Raw genomic sequence first — 14,874 nt, forward strand, 5'->3', positions numbered from 1 at the left:
CAGCACAAACATACACCTGCTCTCCCAGCCAATCACATTTACCTCCCAATTGGGCCGTTCTTCGGTGGAAAGTCCCGGATTGTTACTGAAATGTCCCGACTTTCTCTTTGATTTCCTGCACTGAACAGCCAGAAAACGATACACAGTTTCTAAATGAATTGGCTTTTGGCAGAGAGCCCAGACACTTAGGGGCACATTTACTAAGGGTCGAATATCGAGGTTTAATAAACCCTCGAATTTGACCCTCGAAGTAAAATCCTACAATTTGAATATCGAATTCGAAAGGATTTACCACAAATCCTACGATTCAAAGGATTTTTCTTCAGAAAAGTGCTGGGGAAGGTCCCCATAGGCTGACATTGTATCTCGGTAGGTTTAAACTGCCGAAGTATGTAGTGAAAGTTTTTTTAAAGAGACAGTACTTCGACTATCGAATGGTCGAATAGTCGAACAATTTAGTCTATTAAATGGTCGAAGTACCCAAAAAAAATACTTCGAAATTCAAAGTTTTTTTACTTCGAATACTTTACTCGAACTTAGTAAATGTGCCCCTTAGATACTTTGTTAACAATTTAAGATAAACAAAGAAACAAATGCAACAATTTAAGATAAACAAAGAAACAAATGCAACAATTTAAGATAAACAAAGAAACAAATGCAACAATTTAAGATAAACAAAGAAACAAATGCAACAATTTAAGATAAACAAAGAAACAAATGCAACAATTTAAGATAAACAAAGAAACAAATGCAACAATTTAAGATAAACAAAGAAACAAATGCAACAATTTAAGATAAGCAGGTCTCTTGGGGAAACTGTTTCTTGCAGCTTAAAGGGCAAAACTGTAATAACATAAAACCTGACCCTAAAACCCCCAGAAATATGTTCAGACTTTCCATAGAACACCAAGTTGTGTAAACTGGGCGTGGCTATAAACTGGGCGTGGCTATAAACTGGGTGTGGCTTTGGGGTGTGGCTATAAAATGGGTGTGGTGAAGGCGGTCTTTTAGTCCCTGTTTGAATTTTGCAAATAGTGGGAGGTTTGACTGGAGAGCAGGGAACTAGCGCCCAATCTATTTCACTGATATTTCTCCTAAACTCACTTTGAGGAGGTTCCAGTGTTTTTGATTCATTTGATGAGTTTTCTGTCAATAAGCTGCTCCTCCTGTGTTTGTGTAGCACAATGATGAAGAGACAAGTCTCACATGGGCAGATTTCAGTAACAGCCTTTGTTGTGTCCGAGTTGGATGAAAGTCTGTTTATTTGTGTAGGAAGGAGCGAACCCAGGGGGCGTGGCTACAGTTGGGGGCGTGGCTACAGCTGGAGGGCTTCTACTTGCAAAAGCTCAGGGCTGCCACATAAGGGAAGTAGTAGCCACGCCCCCGGCAGTCTAACGTCAAATTTCGGAATGTGACGTCACTAGAAGATGACAGACGTGGCCTTTCAAACCTCGGTTACCAGTGCGCAGGCGCGTGCGGTTTTTTTTATTGCTGGCAGCCAATCAGCTTTTGCTACGTCAGCCGAGTGAGGCGCTTGTCTGGAGCCCGGAAGTGACGTGTGAAGCGAGCGGCGTGAGACAGACAGTGACGGAACGATGGCATCGGGGGCTCCAGACGGAAAATGGAAAGTTGTGAAGAAAGGAAAAAAGAGCGGCGAGAAGGGAGGGGGACGTAAGGCTCTAAGCGAGAGCAACGTTACTCTCGGGGGCACCGGTCAGTCCTTATCCCTCCCTGTCACCAACTGCCCTTTTCTAACTGCCACTTACTGTCCCTCCCCCTCTGTGCCCTGTCCCTCCCCCTCTGTGCCCTGTCCCTCTCCCTCCGTGCCCTGTCCCTCCAGCTGTCCCTCCCCCTCTGTGCCCTGCCCCTCCCCCTCTGTGCCCTGCCCTTCCAGCTGTCCCTCCCCTCTGTGCCCTGTCCCTCCAGCTGTCCCTCCCCCTCTGTGCCCTGTCCCTCCCCCTCTGTGCCCCTATCCCTCCAGCTGTCCCTCCCCCTCTGTGCCCTGTCCCTCCCCCTCTGTGCCCTCCCCCTCCGTGCCCTCTCCCTCCAGCTGTCCCTCCTCCTCTGTGCCCTGTCCCTCCCCCTCTTTGCCCTGTCCCTCCAGCTGTCCCTCCCTCTCTGTGCCCTGCTTGTATTGTAGGATTGTACCTCCTCCCCGTTGCTGCTTCAGCTCTCAGCCCATTAGTGTAAGGGTTACCCCCGATTCCCAGAGGGAACACTGTGACCCCTTGCCATGCATTTAAGAAATCTTTTCCTTGTGACATCACATTACTAAGGTTCCTATTTACCCAGCATTCCATGTGGGTCACAGCAGGGCAGCCAATCAAATCCCTCACACTGTAGGTCATCACTCTCTCCTCCTTTATCTGTATAATATATAAGGTCTGTGCTGGTGCTTTTCAGCTCCCATTAAGATGGCAAACACGGTGTATGAGATGGGCTTTGAACAAATTCTCAAGAAGCAGAACAAGGAGCAAGTGCCCCCCAATAACATCCCCGCAGAGCAGCCGCAGAAGAAGCAGCAGCAGCAACAAAACCCCGGGAGGAAAAAGCCCCAGAGTGGGGACACTGGCTCCAGGCAGAGAAAATTCCACACACTGGAGGAAGGGCTCAAAGCTGTACGTGGGATTGGTATTGTATATTCCATTAGTGCTTGTTTAACTGTTTAACCGCTTGCCTTGTTGCTAGCCTCACTGGCCCTAGCAACAGAATGCTCCAAACTAGAAAGCTATCACATATGACAATAATATTACAAGCTGCTTCAGATTCCAAGTCTGTGCCATTCTACAGGTTAACCTTAAACTAGTATTGTTGTGCAACTTAACCCTCACTAGTCTTTGTGTCTGAGTTACAGGAGATTAACCCCCTGCTGTCTTTATAGCTGGACCTGGCAGAGCTCCAGAGAGAGTTGGAGAAGAGTCAGAACATGTTTCCCGAAAGTCCCTCAATCTGGGTGAAGGACCTGGCAGGATACCTGAACTATAAGCTGCAGACTGTGAAGAATGATGTGCTGATCCAGCAGTCTCACGGTTAGTGGGGGGAATGGGGGGAACCCATGAGGGACACTACTGACCCCTTATAGGACTGTCATTCACTCTGATTCTACACTGAACTCTACCCTACACACTACTTGTACTACTCACATGGCTTTAGCTCACACTACTAATTGCTGAAATGTTTTATACACTTGCCAAATAGAATTCAAGTAAATATTTGTCCTACTGGAGAGTAAATTGTGCAACAATACGTCCCCCACATAAGCCCTTGCCTTAGCCAGCCTGAAATTTCACTGAAAATATATTGTATTCTCTGTGCCTGTCTGCTGTTTATTTATCTAGGGCTCCTGTCTGTATTTAGTGATATCATTTATATTGCAATTTGTGTAAGATGTGTGAATATCCAGGGATACAGGGGGGAGTATCAGTAGGAAACTGGTGGGATACAGGAGGGAGTATCAGTAGGTAACTGGTGGGATACAGGCGGGAGTATCAGTAGGTAACTGGTGGGATAAAGGGGGGAGTATTAGTAGGTAACTGGGATACAGGCGGGAGTATCAGTAGCTATCTGGTGGGATAAAGGGGGGGATATTAGTAAGTTACTGGTGGGAGTATCAGTAGGTAACTGGTGGGATAAATGGGGGGAGTATTAGTAGGTAACTGGGATACAGGCGGGAGTATCAGTAGCTATCTGGTGGGATAAAGGGGGGGGATATTAGTAAGTTACTGGTGGGAGTATCAGTAGGTAACTGGTGGGATAAAGGGGGAGTATTAGTAGGTAACTGGGATACAGGCGGGAGTATCAGTAGCTATCTGGTGGGATAAAGGGGGGGATATTAGTAAGTTACTGGTGGGAGTATCAGTAGGTAACTGGTGGGATAAAGGGGGGAGTATTAGTAGGTAACTGGGATACAGGCGGGAGTATCAGTAGCTATCTGGTGGGATAAAGGGGGGGGATATTAGTAAGTTACTGGTGGGAGTATCAGTAGGTAACTGGTGGGATAAAGGGGGGAGTATTAGTAGGTAACTGGGATACAGGTGGGAGTATCAGTAGCTAACTGGTGGGATACAGGTGGGAGTATCAGTAGGTAACTGGTGGGATACAGGTGGGAGTATCGGTAGGTAACTGGTGGGATACAGGTGGGAGTATCAGTAGTTAACTGGTGGGATAAAGGGGGGGAGTATTAGTAGGTAATTGGTGGGATACAGGTGGGAGTATCAGTAGGAAACTGGTGGGATAAAGGGGGAGTATCAGTAGCTAACTGGTGGGACACAGGTGGGAGTATCAGTAGGTAACTGTTGGGATATAGGTGGGAGTATCAGTAGGTTACTGGTGCGATACAGGGGGGAGTATCAGTAACTATGCAGTGAGATACAGGTGGGATTATCAGTAGATAACTGGTGGGATACAAGTGGGATTATCAGCAGATAACTGGTGGGATACAGGTGGGAGTATCAGTAGTTAACTGGTGGGATAAAGGGGGGAGTATCAGTAACTATGCAGTGAGATACAGGTGGGATTATCAGTAGATAACTAGTGAGATACAGGTGGGAGTATCAGTAGGTAAGTTGGAGGCTGGATGCTGATGGGTGTATCACTGCATTAACAATAATTTCCCTGTCCCTGCACAGATTACCCATACTGCTTGGTAAATAAGGAGCTAAAGGGCATCGTCCGCTCGTTGCTGGCTAAAGCCCCCCATGTGCTGGATGTGATGGTGGATCACTGTATCTTCTCCATGTTCCAGGAACTGGACAAACCCACGGGTAAGAGAAGCACCATGGTTGGCAATTAAACTGACACTTTGCTTCCAGAAATGACCTTGGATCTCCCCACCTACAAGTGTCCCTCCCTGTGTGCTAATAATTGTGCCTGATACAGGGGCTTTGGCAAAGGGAGGGCTCATAGCTGTATCTGCAGTTGATGAGGAAGAGAAATGATGTATTTCGTTTGCTTTTGTACCATCAGGGGAGTCTCTGCATGGCTACCGGATCTGCCTGCAGGCTGTTCTGTTGGACAAGCCCAAAACTGTAACCAACAACTTGCCAAAGGTGAGAAGAGAGCTGCTGCCCCCCAAGCCCACATTCCTTTTCAGTGTTTCACTTGCTGTCGTCTGGCTTCTGATCTATGTGCAGATTTAGTAGCACTGTACTGTGTGCTGGGGCAGTGTCCTTGCTTTAGACCGTGTCACAACAGTAGGTTTATCCACACGTCTGCTTATGGGCAGTGCACTTGTACAGCACCAGTATATGTGATCCGCTCTCTGGAGACATACAAAGGAATCCACCTCCCAAACTGTCCTTAATGGGGAACTATTGGGACAATGACATTTTAATGTAATCATACCCAAATAAGAAATGTTCTAAATATAATCAATTAAATATTCTGCATCGTTTCTGAAATAATCAAGTTTATCTTCACTATTCCTCTCTCAGCATCTGTTTCTCTTCATTCTCTCTTCATGCAGCAGTTGGGTGTCATATATTCATTGACAGTTAGATCCAATATATCTTATAGGGGGCTCCTTTTGCCTAGAAGATGTATTACAGGGGAATACAGGGTTATGGGAAATAGCTCATAGTCCAAGTTGATCCAGGGACTGGTCCCATTGCCATTTTGGAGTCAGGAAGGAATTTTTCCCCCTCTAAGGCAAATTGGAGAGGCTTCAGATGGGTTTTTTTTGCCTTCCTCTGGATCAACTGGCAGATAGGTAGTTAAAAAAAAAAAAAAAAAAGGTTGAACTCGATGGACATGTCTTTTTTTCAACCTTACTTACTATGTTACTATGTTACTATGTATTAGAGGTCACTCTATTAAACTCACCAGACATCATGTCTCTCTACATGCAGGATTTGTGCAAAAGGCAATTATTTTGTTTGTTTGTGAGCTCTAATACATCTGCTAGGAAAGAAAGCCCCCCTATAAGATATATTGGATCTAACTGTCAGTGAATATCTGACACCCAAATGCTGAGAGAAGAGAATGAAGAGAGAATGAAGAGAAACAGATGCTGAGAGAGGAATAGTGAAGATAAACTTGATTATTTCAGAAAAGGTACATAATAGTTAATTGTATTAAGAAAGTTTCTTATTTCAGTATGAGGAAGTTTATATTAAATTTTCATTTTCGCGATGGTTCCCATTTAAGTGATACTTTTACATTCCAACAGTCGGTAGAAAGCATTTGGTGTGACTAGTAAACAAAAAAAAAGCAAGTTCTCCAACATAGCTTGTCTGTGAGCTGCTTCTGTCTCTCACACTGTGGTTGGGGGCTGCACTATCCTGTTTTATTTGTACCCCTATTCTATATGGATCACCCCTCCGACAACCCAGTGTGCACTGCTCTAGCCCCTCTGCCTCCCCTGTAGTCTTTTAATAAGCTTTGTTGTGATTGGCTCATCTTTGTTTCCTTCCCACTAGTACCTGGAGCTGCTGAGATCCCAAGTGAACAGACCAATGAAATGTCTCGCTGTCATGTGGGCTGTAGGGCAGGCTGGATTCACTGATCTTACAGAGGGGCTGAAAGGTACTCGTTGCCTCCATCTTTCCTTTATTTCAATCCCTGCTCCTGTGAGTTTTACCTTGAAAACACTAAAGAAAATACAAAATAAAATCTCATTGTGGAACAGATTTATTAACCTTCTTTATTTGCTTGAGGATTTCACAAGTTTCCCTTTAATTTAAATGTGAGCACTTGATGCCTGCAGGTTAGGTCCCTGAGCATTTAGTGTCTGACTAGCAGAGGTGCTGCAAGGGCCCAGTAGTTCAGCTGATCCCTCGTAGCCAGTGGATCACTGCACATAACATTTCAGCTATTAGTGGGCCTCTCAATGGAAAGGATGGTCTCCATGTCTGCTGGTTTTGGAATAATATTATTCCTGTTTCTCTTCCCCTTACAGTATGGCTGGGCCTTATGTTTCCTGTGCTGGGAGTGAAGACCCTGACACCTTATGCCATTTTATACCTGGACCGGCTACTGCTGTGAGTAACTTGCCTTGGCTTTCTCAGCTGCACATCTTGGTTTTGGCCCAGCGACTGCATTGTCTCTGCTCATGGCTGTCTGATCTATGGAAAAGGTGGCACTGGATCAAAGGAAAAGGGATGTTATCAGCAACATTTAGACTCTCTGTTTCTATTGGACGCTCCGCCAAATACTGAACTATATGTGGGTTTTTAAAACTCAGCCGTTGTAACCAACCACGATGGCTGCCATGACTGTCCATTTAAGCTTTATCATTCTGCCGTTTGCTAGAAGCACCCCTGTTCTGCACCAGAAAACCACACAGGATTGAGTGGCCACTTCTGTTTAAATGTTTTTATTGTTTTCATATTCAAGAAGCAGGATTTCAAAACTCTCCAGTTTTCAGCACTCTATTGTCTTATGTTTCAGAGCGCACAGTAACCTGACCAAAGGTTTTGGCATGATTGGACCAAAAGACTTCTTCCCTCTCCTGGACTTTGCCTTTATGCCCAACAACTCTCTCACTTCCAGGTACTGAACTTAATAACTTTCCATTTCATGCTCCACTTTTCTCAGCTGTAGGTCCATGTAACATTGCCTTATATACTCCCATCAGTGCAACGCACTGCTTTCCCTTATCATCTGTAGGCTCCAATTCATTCATCACATTCTTTTTCCCAATCAGATATAAACTTCCATTCATATCACTGCTCTCGTATGTCATGTGTAGGTTCCTGACCATGTGACTGACTGCTTGGAGCCTCCCGCCCATAGAACTCACCGCTCTCTCCTGTCAGCTCCTTTCTGCCTTTCCTTCTCAGCCTTATCAGCTATTGGCTCCCTTCCACATTATGTGCTCCTTTCTAACACACTTCCCTGTATCCATTCCATTTACTGTTGCCTGTAAGTTCCCCTCTTTGCAGCCAGTGACACTAACCATGTGTTTAAAGTCAACAGGAAAACTTGCGCAACCTGTACCCGAGGTTAAAGGTATTGGCTTTTGGTGCCACTCCAGAGAGCACCCTGCACACCTATTTCCCCTCCTTCCTCTCCAGAGTCACCCCAAGCTGTCCTGCTGAAATGAGAAAAGAGGTGGGTACAGTCTGACTGTCTTTGGACAGATATTTGGGGGGGTGATACAGTCTGTCTGTACTGGGACAGATATTTGGGGGGGGGTGATACAGCCTGGCTGTGTTGGGAGAGATATTTTGGGTATGATACCGTCTGTCTCTGCTGGGACAGATATTTGGGGGGGGGGGTGATACAGTTTGGCTGTGTTGGGAGAGATATTTGGGGTATGATGCAGTCTGTCTCTGCTGGGACAGATACTTGGGGTGTGATACAGTCTGGCTGTGCTGGGAGAGATATTCGGGGGTGTGATACAGTCTGGCTGTACTGGGAGGTATGTTCTGTAAACCGATTGGAACAATAAATACTAATCCTGACCTGAGACAATGCTCACAAATGGGGTGAGCTGCGACCATGTACCTTTATTTACAGTTTATATGTACAGTACATGTTCATATGCCATTAGTGTGTGTGTGTCGCCAGAAATGTAAGTGTTAATCTCCTTATTTCTTGTGTTTAGCTCATTAATAGCCTGACTGACTGCCTAAACAAGGACCCACTAAGCTTCAGTGTGTGGCGCCAGCTGTATACCAAACACCTGTCCCAATCGAGGTAAGATACGGCCCTGGTTTAGCTAATATCTCTGGACTTGATATGGCTGACCTTTTGCAATTGGGCTGCTTAGTCTCAAGCCATAATGTGTTAGGGGCTCTTGGTGTTTCACATATGGATTTATATTGTCTAGCAGCACTTGTCAGAGATGTTGTATCTAGATGCCAATACAGATCTTATGGAATCATTAAGTATCTATAAATTACACTGGTGTTTTGGTTTGTTCTGCCTTTAATCTTTTCTTGTGCAACACCCAACACTCTCTTGTAGTCGCTTGGTGTCGGCAGTATTATTTGCTTTGTGCCAAGTTATTCAGCCTATGAATATATCTGTGATGCTTCTATCTCTGTGTTTCAGTTTCCTGCTGCAGCATTTGGTGGAAACCTGGGATTCAAACTCCAAAGCGGTATGTTCAGGGGAACAACTGATATACACATATTATACATATATAATATAATAGTCTGCCAGTGAATAGTCAGTGGTTTTCCTGTTCTCCCAGCACTAGTTACCCGTTGTACACAGAGTGGAGAGCTGATTCCAAAAGGCAGCGCTTTCTAATAGGAATGTGTCAAATCCAGGTTTGGGACAAAACACCAGCACTGAATTCAAGTTCAGCTGTTGCCCAGTAATCGTATTGGAGTTGTTTGTGTTACTCTCAGCTGTTTAGATGGAGCCAGTACAAGTACATTCCCAGAAGTAATGTCTGTCCCTCAGTAGCTTATAAAACTGGCAGATTGAAGGTGGGACAAAGATGAAACAGGTTTGATCCCTTTATTGCTCAGTCAGGTAATGTTGCTCAAATTTCCCTAATCTTTTAGATGAGGAAATCTGTGAGGGAAACTGTCCATTCCTTCAAAGTTACAAATGGGGAATTCTCTGGTAAAGGATCCAGTTTGAAAGACCTGGAAGCATGTGACACAGCTTGTCAGGTAAGTGAGACAAAACCTTTACAACCTCCATCCCCTGACTCAGGCCCGGATTTGTGGAAAGGCCACCTGGGCCTGGGCCTAGAGTGGCAGAATTTTAGGGGGGCGGCATGTTGCTCAACCACACCCACATTGGTTCAAAAACACTGGGGATGCGCTGGAGATACAACCATTTTTTTAAATTTCCCATGCGCCAATCCCCATTGCTCTGGTCCCCCTGGAGGGGAGAGGGGCGACGAACGGCAGTGGGCCTAGGGGTGCCCACTATGTAAATCCGGCCCTGCCCTGACTGTCTTGTATAGCAATACCTGCCTCTATCACAGCAAGGTACGGACCTGTGCATCAGTCCTTTGCTACCTATACTATCTCTCCAAAGTACTGACCTTTCCCTTTATTACCTGTCCAGCCCACTTGCCCTGTGCATCAGTCCTGGGCCATTTGAATAAGAATTAAAGATTATGGTTCCATTGAGGACAGATATGGAAGAGTCTATAACATTGCCCCTGCTCTTGATTTGTTTCAGGCTCTGCTACATAAGATGAAGGGCAGTGGCTTCCCGTGGAGACGGCTCATTGTCATTGCATTCGTGTTTCTATTTGGATTTGTTTTCTATGATGTCAGGACACACAATTCATTCCAAGGTGAGAACAGACTTAGGCTCTTCAGTTTGCCAACCAGGGGGCACATGGGATTTATTTACTTACAGAATAGACTCTTTAGCAGCCACTGTTACATTGAGCTTTATCCACTCCGATTTCTCTCCTTTGCTTCCAGCATCCACGTCACATAAAGTACTGCAGCAGTCGGGGCTCCTGTCTGTATCCCAGCAAGCATGGAGCAAGGTTTCCAACTACTCTCTGCAAGGACAAAGGTGAGTGTCCCCCCTGAAGCCCACAGTTCTTATAAGGTGTTATCATTGCTGATCTGCCAGTATGGGGAGCCACAGACTAGTGTAGTCACCCTGTGCTTGATTCCTATGCAGGGTGTATGGGGTGAGCCAAAGTTCAGTGTTCCCTGTGACCTTTCTGGAGACCCCCCCCCCCGATTCTCATTACCTCTTTCTCTGTCAGCCCAGCAACAGCCCCTCCTATACTCCATTGTCTTACAGTTATTTGCAATTTATGGAGCAAATCCCGAGTTATTTTTTTCATGAGTCGTTTCTCTCTTGGTTTCAGCTGGTTAGAGAGGAATGTACCCCAGTATTATTCACAAGCAGTTGAGGTTTTGGGACCAGTCCTTGAGCAGGTGTGGGCAAAGACCCAGGAGGGAGCAGCCTATGCTTGTGAGAAAGGTTCCGTCCTCATAACATACACCAAGGACAACTTGCCAAGGCTGATCGAGTGGGTAAGTGCCTTTTGGATGTCTGGCTAATAAAGGACTTGAGGACGGTCAGGCTGCTGTTGAACTGCAAGTCTGAGTGCTCCATGGCAGCTGAAGTTGTGACATTGTTAAAGGGGTAGAGAAGGGTGAGGTGAAGGGAGGGAGAAATGAACTGATGTGGTTGGGGTCAAGGGTGGGATGCGACTGACCGTTCTGCTTCCCTTTCAGCTCCATTCCCACACCCCTGATTCAGTCTGTCAGTTTATCGAGTACCTGAGGGAACTGCTGCTCCATTTACAACGGACGTATCTCTTACCTGCAGTTACGTATTTAGAGGCGGCCGTACAAAACGCCTGGCAACAGTATGTGGAGTCTTGCGAGTAAGTGACATTTACACTTCAATTTCACCGAGGCTCGGGGGCACTTCAGACCTGGTATTGACTTTCCTCACCAGCTGCTGTCAGCTCTCTGGGCCAGTGCTTTGCTGACTAACAGGCTTATCTCATTGCTTTAAAGGCCAAGTAAAGCTACTGCTAGGAATGCTACTAGCACTGTAGCATCAACTCCTATGATACATGTAACTTTCAATGATTTTCAGGCACCCCTCAATCTTAATTTCTCATTAGCAGCGCAGAGAGCACACTGAGCATGTGCAGTGCCTCTGACACTGCTGGGGAAGCTTCTGTTGATAACTATGAGGTCCTGGATCATAGCAGTTATAGGGTTGCTGGTGTATTAATAGTGGGCACTGCACTTGGGCAATAACCCATAGCAACCAATCATTGATTTTTTTTTTTCAGCTAGTGTCTGAAATCACAGGGCTTACGTTTCATTTCTCTCGTTAAATTTTTTACTTTAAATCTGTCCCTGTAGTGGGAAGGTGACGTGGGACTGCGTTCGGGGCCAAGTCAGCAACATCAGCCATTCCTCTTGGACTTACCTGCAAAACACAACCATGACTGTGACAAACTGGGCCCTGTCCATCATTTCCCACCACTAAACATTCTTCCTTGTACAATGGGAGCTGCTTCACAACCCTTCTCCCCCCAAAAGACTGAACTCTGCGATGGCTGTGCATCTCGCCGACACCTCCGAAATCCATCTGCCTGGCTCAGTGGGGGGCACTGCACAAACCTTCCTCCATTTTGTGTTTGTATTGAGGAAATTCCTGCTTCTGGCCACTTGGTAGTGTACGGCTACCAGGGGGTTCCAGCAGACAATCTGCTCTTCATTATTCCGGCTACAGATGATCCATAGTAGAACACTCGTGTGTGTTATGTCCCTGTCACTGACCAGTCCTATTTAACCTGTGTAACTATGAAATCCTGCGGTACCGGCAAGTACTTTACTCTCAAGGCTGCAATAACCGTTGTCTTACAATCCCGAGTAATAGTCCTGCCGCGGCTCTCTGCTTCTGCCATCAGTGTGGTACAGTCACTGGACTCCATGCATTTTATATAAAGACCTTTCCATTCCAAAAAACCAACATGTAGAATCATGTCTGCACACCCTTTGCTGTGTACTTTCACAGGGGCCACTTCAGGGTCTCCAGTAAAATCTGTGAACAAAACTGCAGTGGGATATATAATAAATCTGTTTCACAAATAAATGTTTCCTTTTAGCTTTTCTGAAGTGTTTATGTGTAAGAGTGCAGGACATTCAGTATTCAGGTTCCCAAGACCAACCTTAGAGCTGCAGCCTGGTGCATAACAAGGTTACAGATATATAGAAACATTGGGGTGTCACCCTGCTATAGTTCCAGGGGTACCCAGGGTACAAATAAACACTCACCCCAAATCTCCCCCTAACTGACCTTCAGACTGGGCCCCCTTAGCTCATAACAAGGTTACAGATATATAGAAACATTGGGGTGTCACCCTGCTATAGTTCCAGGGGTACCCAGGGCACAAATAAACACTCACCCCAAATCTCCCCCTAACTGACCTTCAGACTGGGCCCCTTAGCTCATAACAAGGTTACAGATATATAGAAACATTGGGGTGTCACCCTGCTATAGTTCCAGGGGTACCCAGGGTACAAATAAGCACTCACCCCAAATCTCCCCCTAACTGACCTTCAGACTGGGCCCCCTTAGCTCATAACAAGGTTACAGATATATAGAAACATTGGGGTGTCACCCTGCTATAGTTCCAGGGTACAAATAAGCACTCACCCCAAATCTCCCCCTAACTGACCTTCAGACTGGACCCCCTTAGCTCATAACAAGGTTACAGATATATAGAAACATTGGGGTGTCACCCTGCTATAGTTCCAGGGGTACCCAGGGTACAAATAAACACTCACCCCAAATCTCCCCTAACTGACCTTCAGACTGGGCCCCATTAGCTCATAACAAGGTTACAGATATATAGAAACATTGGGGTGTCACCCTGCTATAGTTCCAGGGGTACCCAGGGTACAAATAAACACTCACCCCAAATCTCCCCCTAACTGACCTTCAGACTGGGCCCCCTTAGCTCATAACAAGGTTACAGAAATATAGAAACATTGGGGTGTCACCCTGCTATAGTTCCAGGGGTACCCAGGGTACAAATAAACACTCACCCCAAATCTCCCCCTAACTGACCTTCAGACTGGGCCCCCTTAGCTCATAACAAGGTTACAGATATATAGAAACATTGGGGTGTCACCCTGCTATAGTTCCAGGGGTACCCAGGGTACAAATAAACACTCACCCCAAATCTCTACTGTGATTCACTATCATCTGGTATGGTGCCTATGGATTGGAGAAAAGCTGATGTTATTCCAATATTTAAAAAGGGATTACGATCTCAGTCTGGCAACTATAGGCCAGTAAATCTGACATCTGTGGTGGGCAAATTATTTGAAGGCTTGTTAAGGGATCACATTCAAAATGTTGTCCTAATGAATGTCATTATGAGCAACAATCAGCATGGCTTTATGAAGGATAGGTCATGTCAGACTAATTTGATTGCATTTTATGATGAGGTAAGTAAGATGCTGGACAGTGGGGGGGCAGTAGATCTATTTGGATTTTGCCAAAGCGTTTGATACTGTGCCCCACAAACGACTGCTTTCTAAACTAAGGTCTGTTGGGCTTAATGAAGTCGTTTGCACATGGATAGGAAACTGGCTACAGGATCAGGTACAGAGGGTGGTTGTTAATGGGACATTCTCTACTTGGAGTAAGGTTCTTAGTGGGGTCCCTCAGGGCTCAGTATTGGGGCCACTTTTATTTAACTTGTTCATTAATGACTTAGGGGAGGGTGTTGTAAGTAATGTATCAGTTTGCAGATGAGACAAAACTATCGGCCCAATTAATTCCATCCAGGATGTGACACTTGCAACAGGATCTTGACTAACTGGCAATCTGGGCAGCTAAGTGGCAAATGAGATTCAATGTTGATAAATGTAAAGTCCTGCACCTGGGATGTAACAATATCCACTTATACCCTTAATGGGACTTGTCATTCTGAGAGCAGGGCCCCGTGTGTATATATATATATATATATATATATATATATATATATATATATATATAATATGTAACTGGTTTGTCTCTATAAGTCTCTCTCAAGTGGAGCTCAGGCTAACATTGTACCAGTGTTATCCATTAACCACAGACACATGGTGTGTAATTCACCCAAACATGGCAGAATGGGCAGACAAGGCCTTTCAGAGATTCGCAGCACTGAACCAATCAAATAGTTTGTAAAGGAGTCAGAATTGGAAAAGCCAAGTTCCCATACCGGGAGTCGAACCCGGGCCGCCTGGGTGAAAACCAGGAATCCTAACCGCTAGACCATATGGGAGACATGTCAATGACTTACTCAGGAGTCGCTCTTCCCATGAGGCAGTTCTTCTAACAGGCAGAAGAATGTGATGGAAACCCCTTTTTGTCTAGGATCAGTGATGTCCTAAATAGGAACTTCCTTGGCCTTTGCTTTGGAACAACTTTAGCTCTTTGCATTTCTATGTTGTCCCCCTGAAAACTGATATGTGCCACCCC

At 45.5% G+C, this 14,874-nt stretch overlaps 1 protein-coding gene and 1 non-coding gene across 2 annotated transcripts; one reads left to right on the top strand and one right to left on the bottom strand.

The window, feature by feature from the left end:
- The first annotated feature begins 1,536 nt into the window (after positions 1–1,536).
- Positions 1,537–12,488, top strand: tmem214.L (transmembrane protein 214 L homeolog). Its single transcript, NM_001096970.1, is given in 17 exon segments — positions 1,537–1,713; positions 2,404–2,618; positions 2,882–3,029; positions 4,629–4,763; positions 4,966–5,048; positions 6,417–6,522; positions 6,896–6,977; positions 7,387–7,488; positions 7,908–8,049; positions 8,546–8,637; positions 8,995–9,043; positions 9,456–9,566; positions 10,087–10,204; positions 10,338–10,434; positions 10,739–10,907; positions 11,112–11,263; positions 11,757–12,488. Coding segments are annotated over 17 exon segments (2,046 nt in total). The 5' UTR covers positions 1,537–1,595; the 3' UTR covers positions 11,884–12,488.
- A 2,117-nt stretch (positions 12,489–14,605) lies between these two features.
- trnae-uuc lies at positions 14,606–14,677 on the bottom strand. The gene has a single exon. It is a non-coding gene; the product is annotated as a tRNA-Glu (tRNA).
- Between the last annotated feature and the right edge of the window lie 197 nt (positions 14,678–14,874).

This window comes from Xenopus laevis, chromosome 5L (genome assembly GCF_017654675.1).
Source record: "Xenopus laevis strain J_2021 chromosome 5L, Xenopus_laevis_v10.1, whole genome shotgun sequence".
Lineage (NCBI taxonomy): Eukaryota > Metazoa > Chordata > Amphibia > Anura > Pipidae > Xenopus > Xenopus laevis.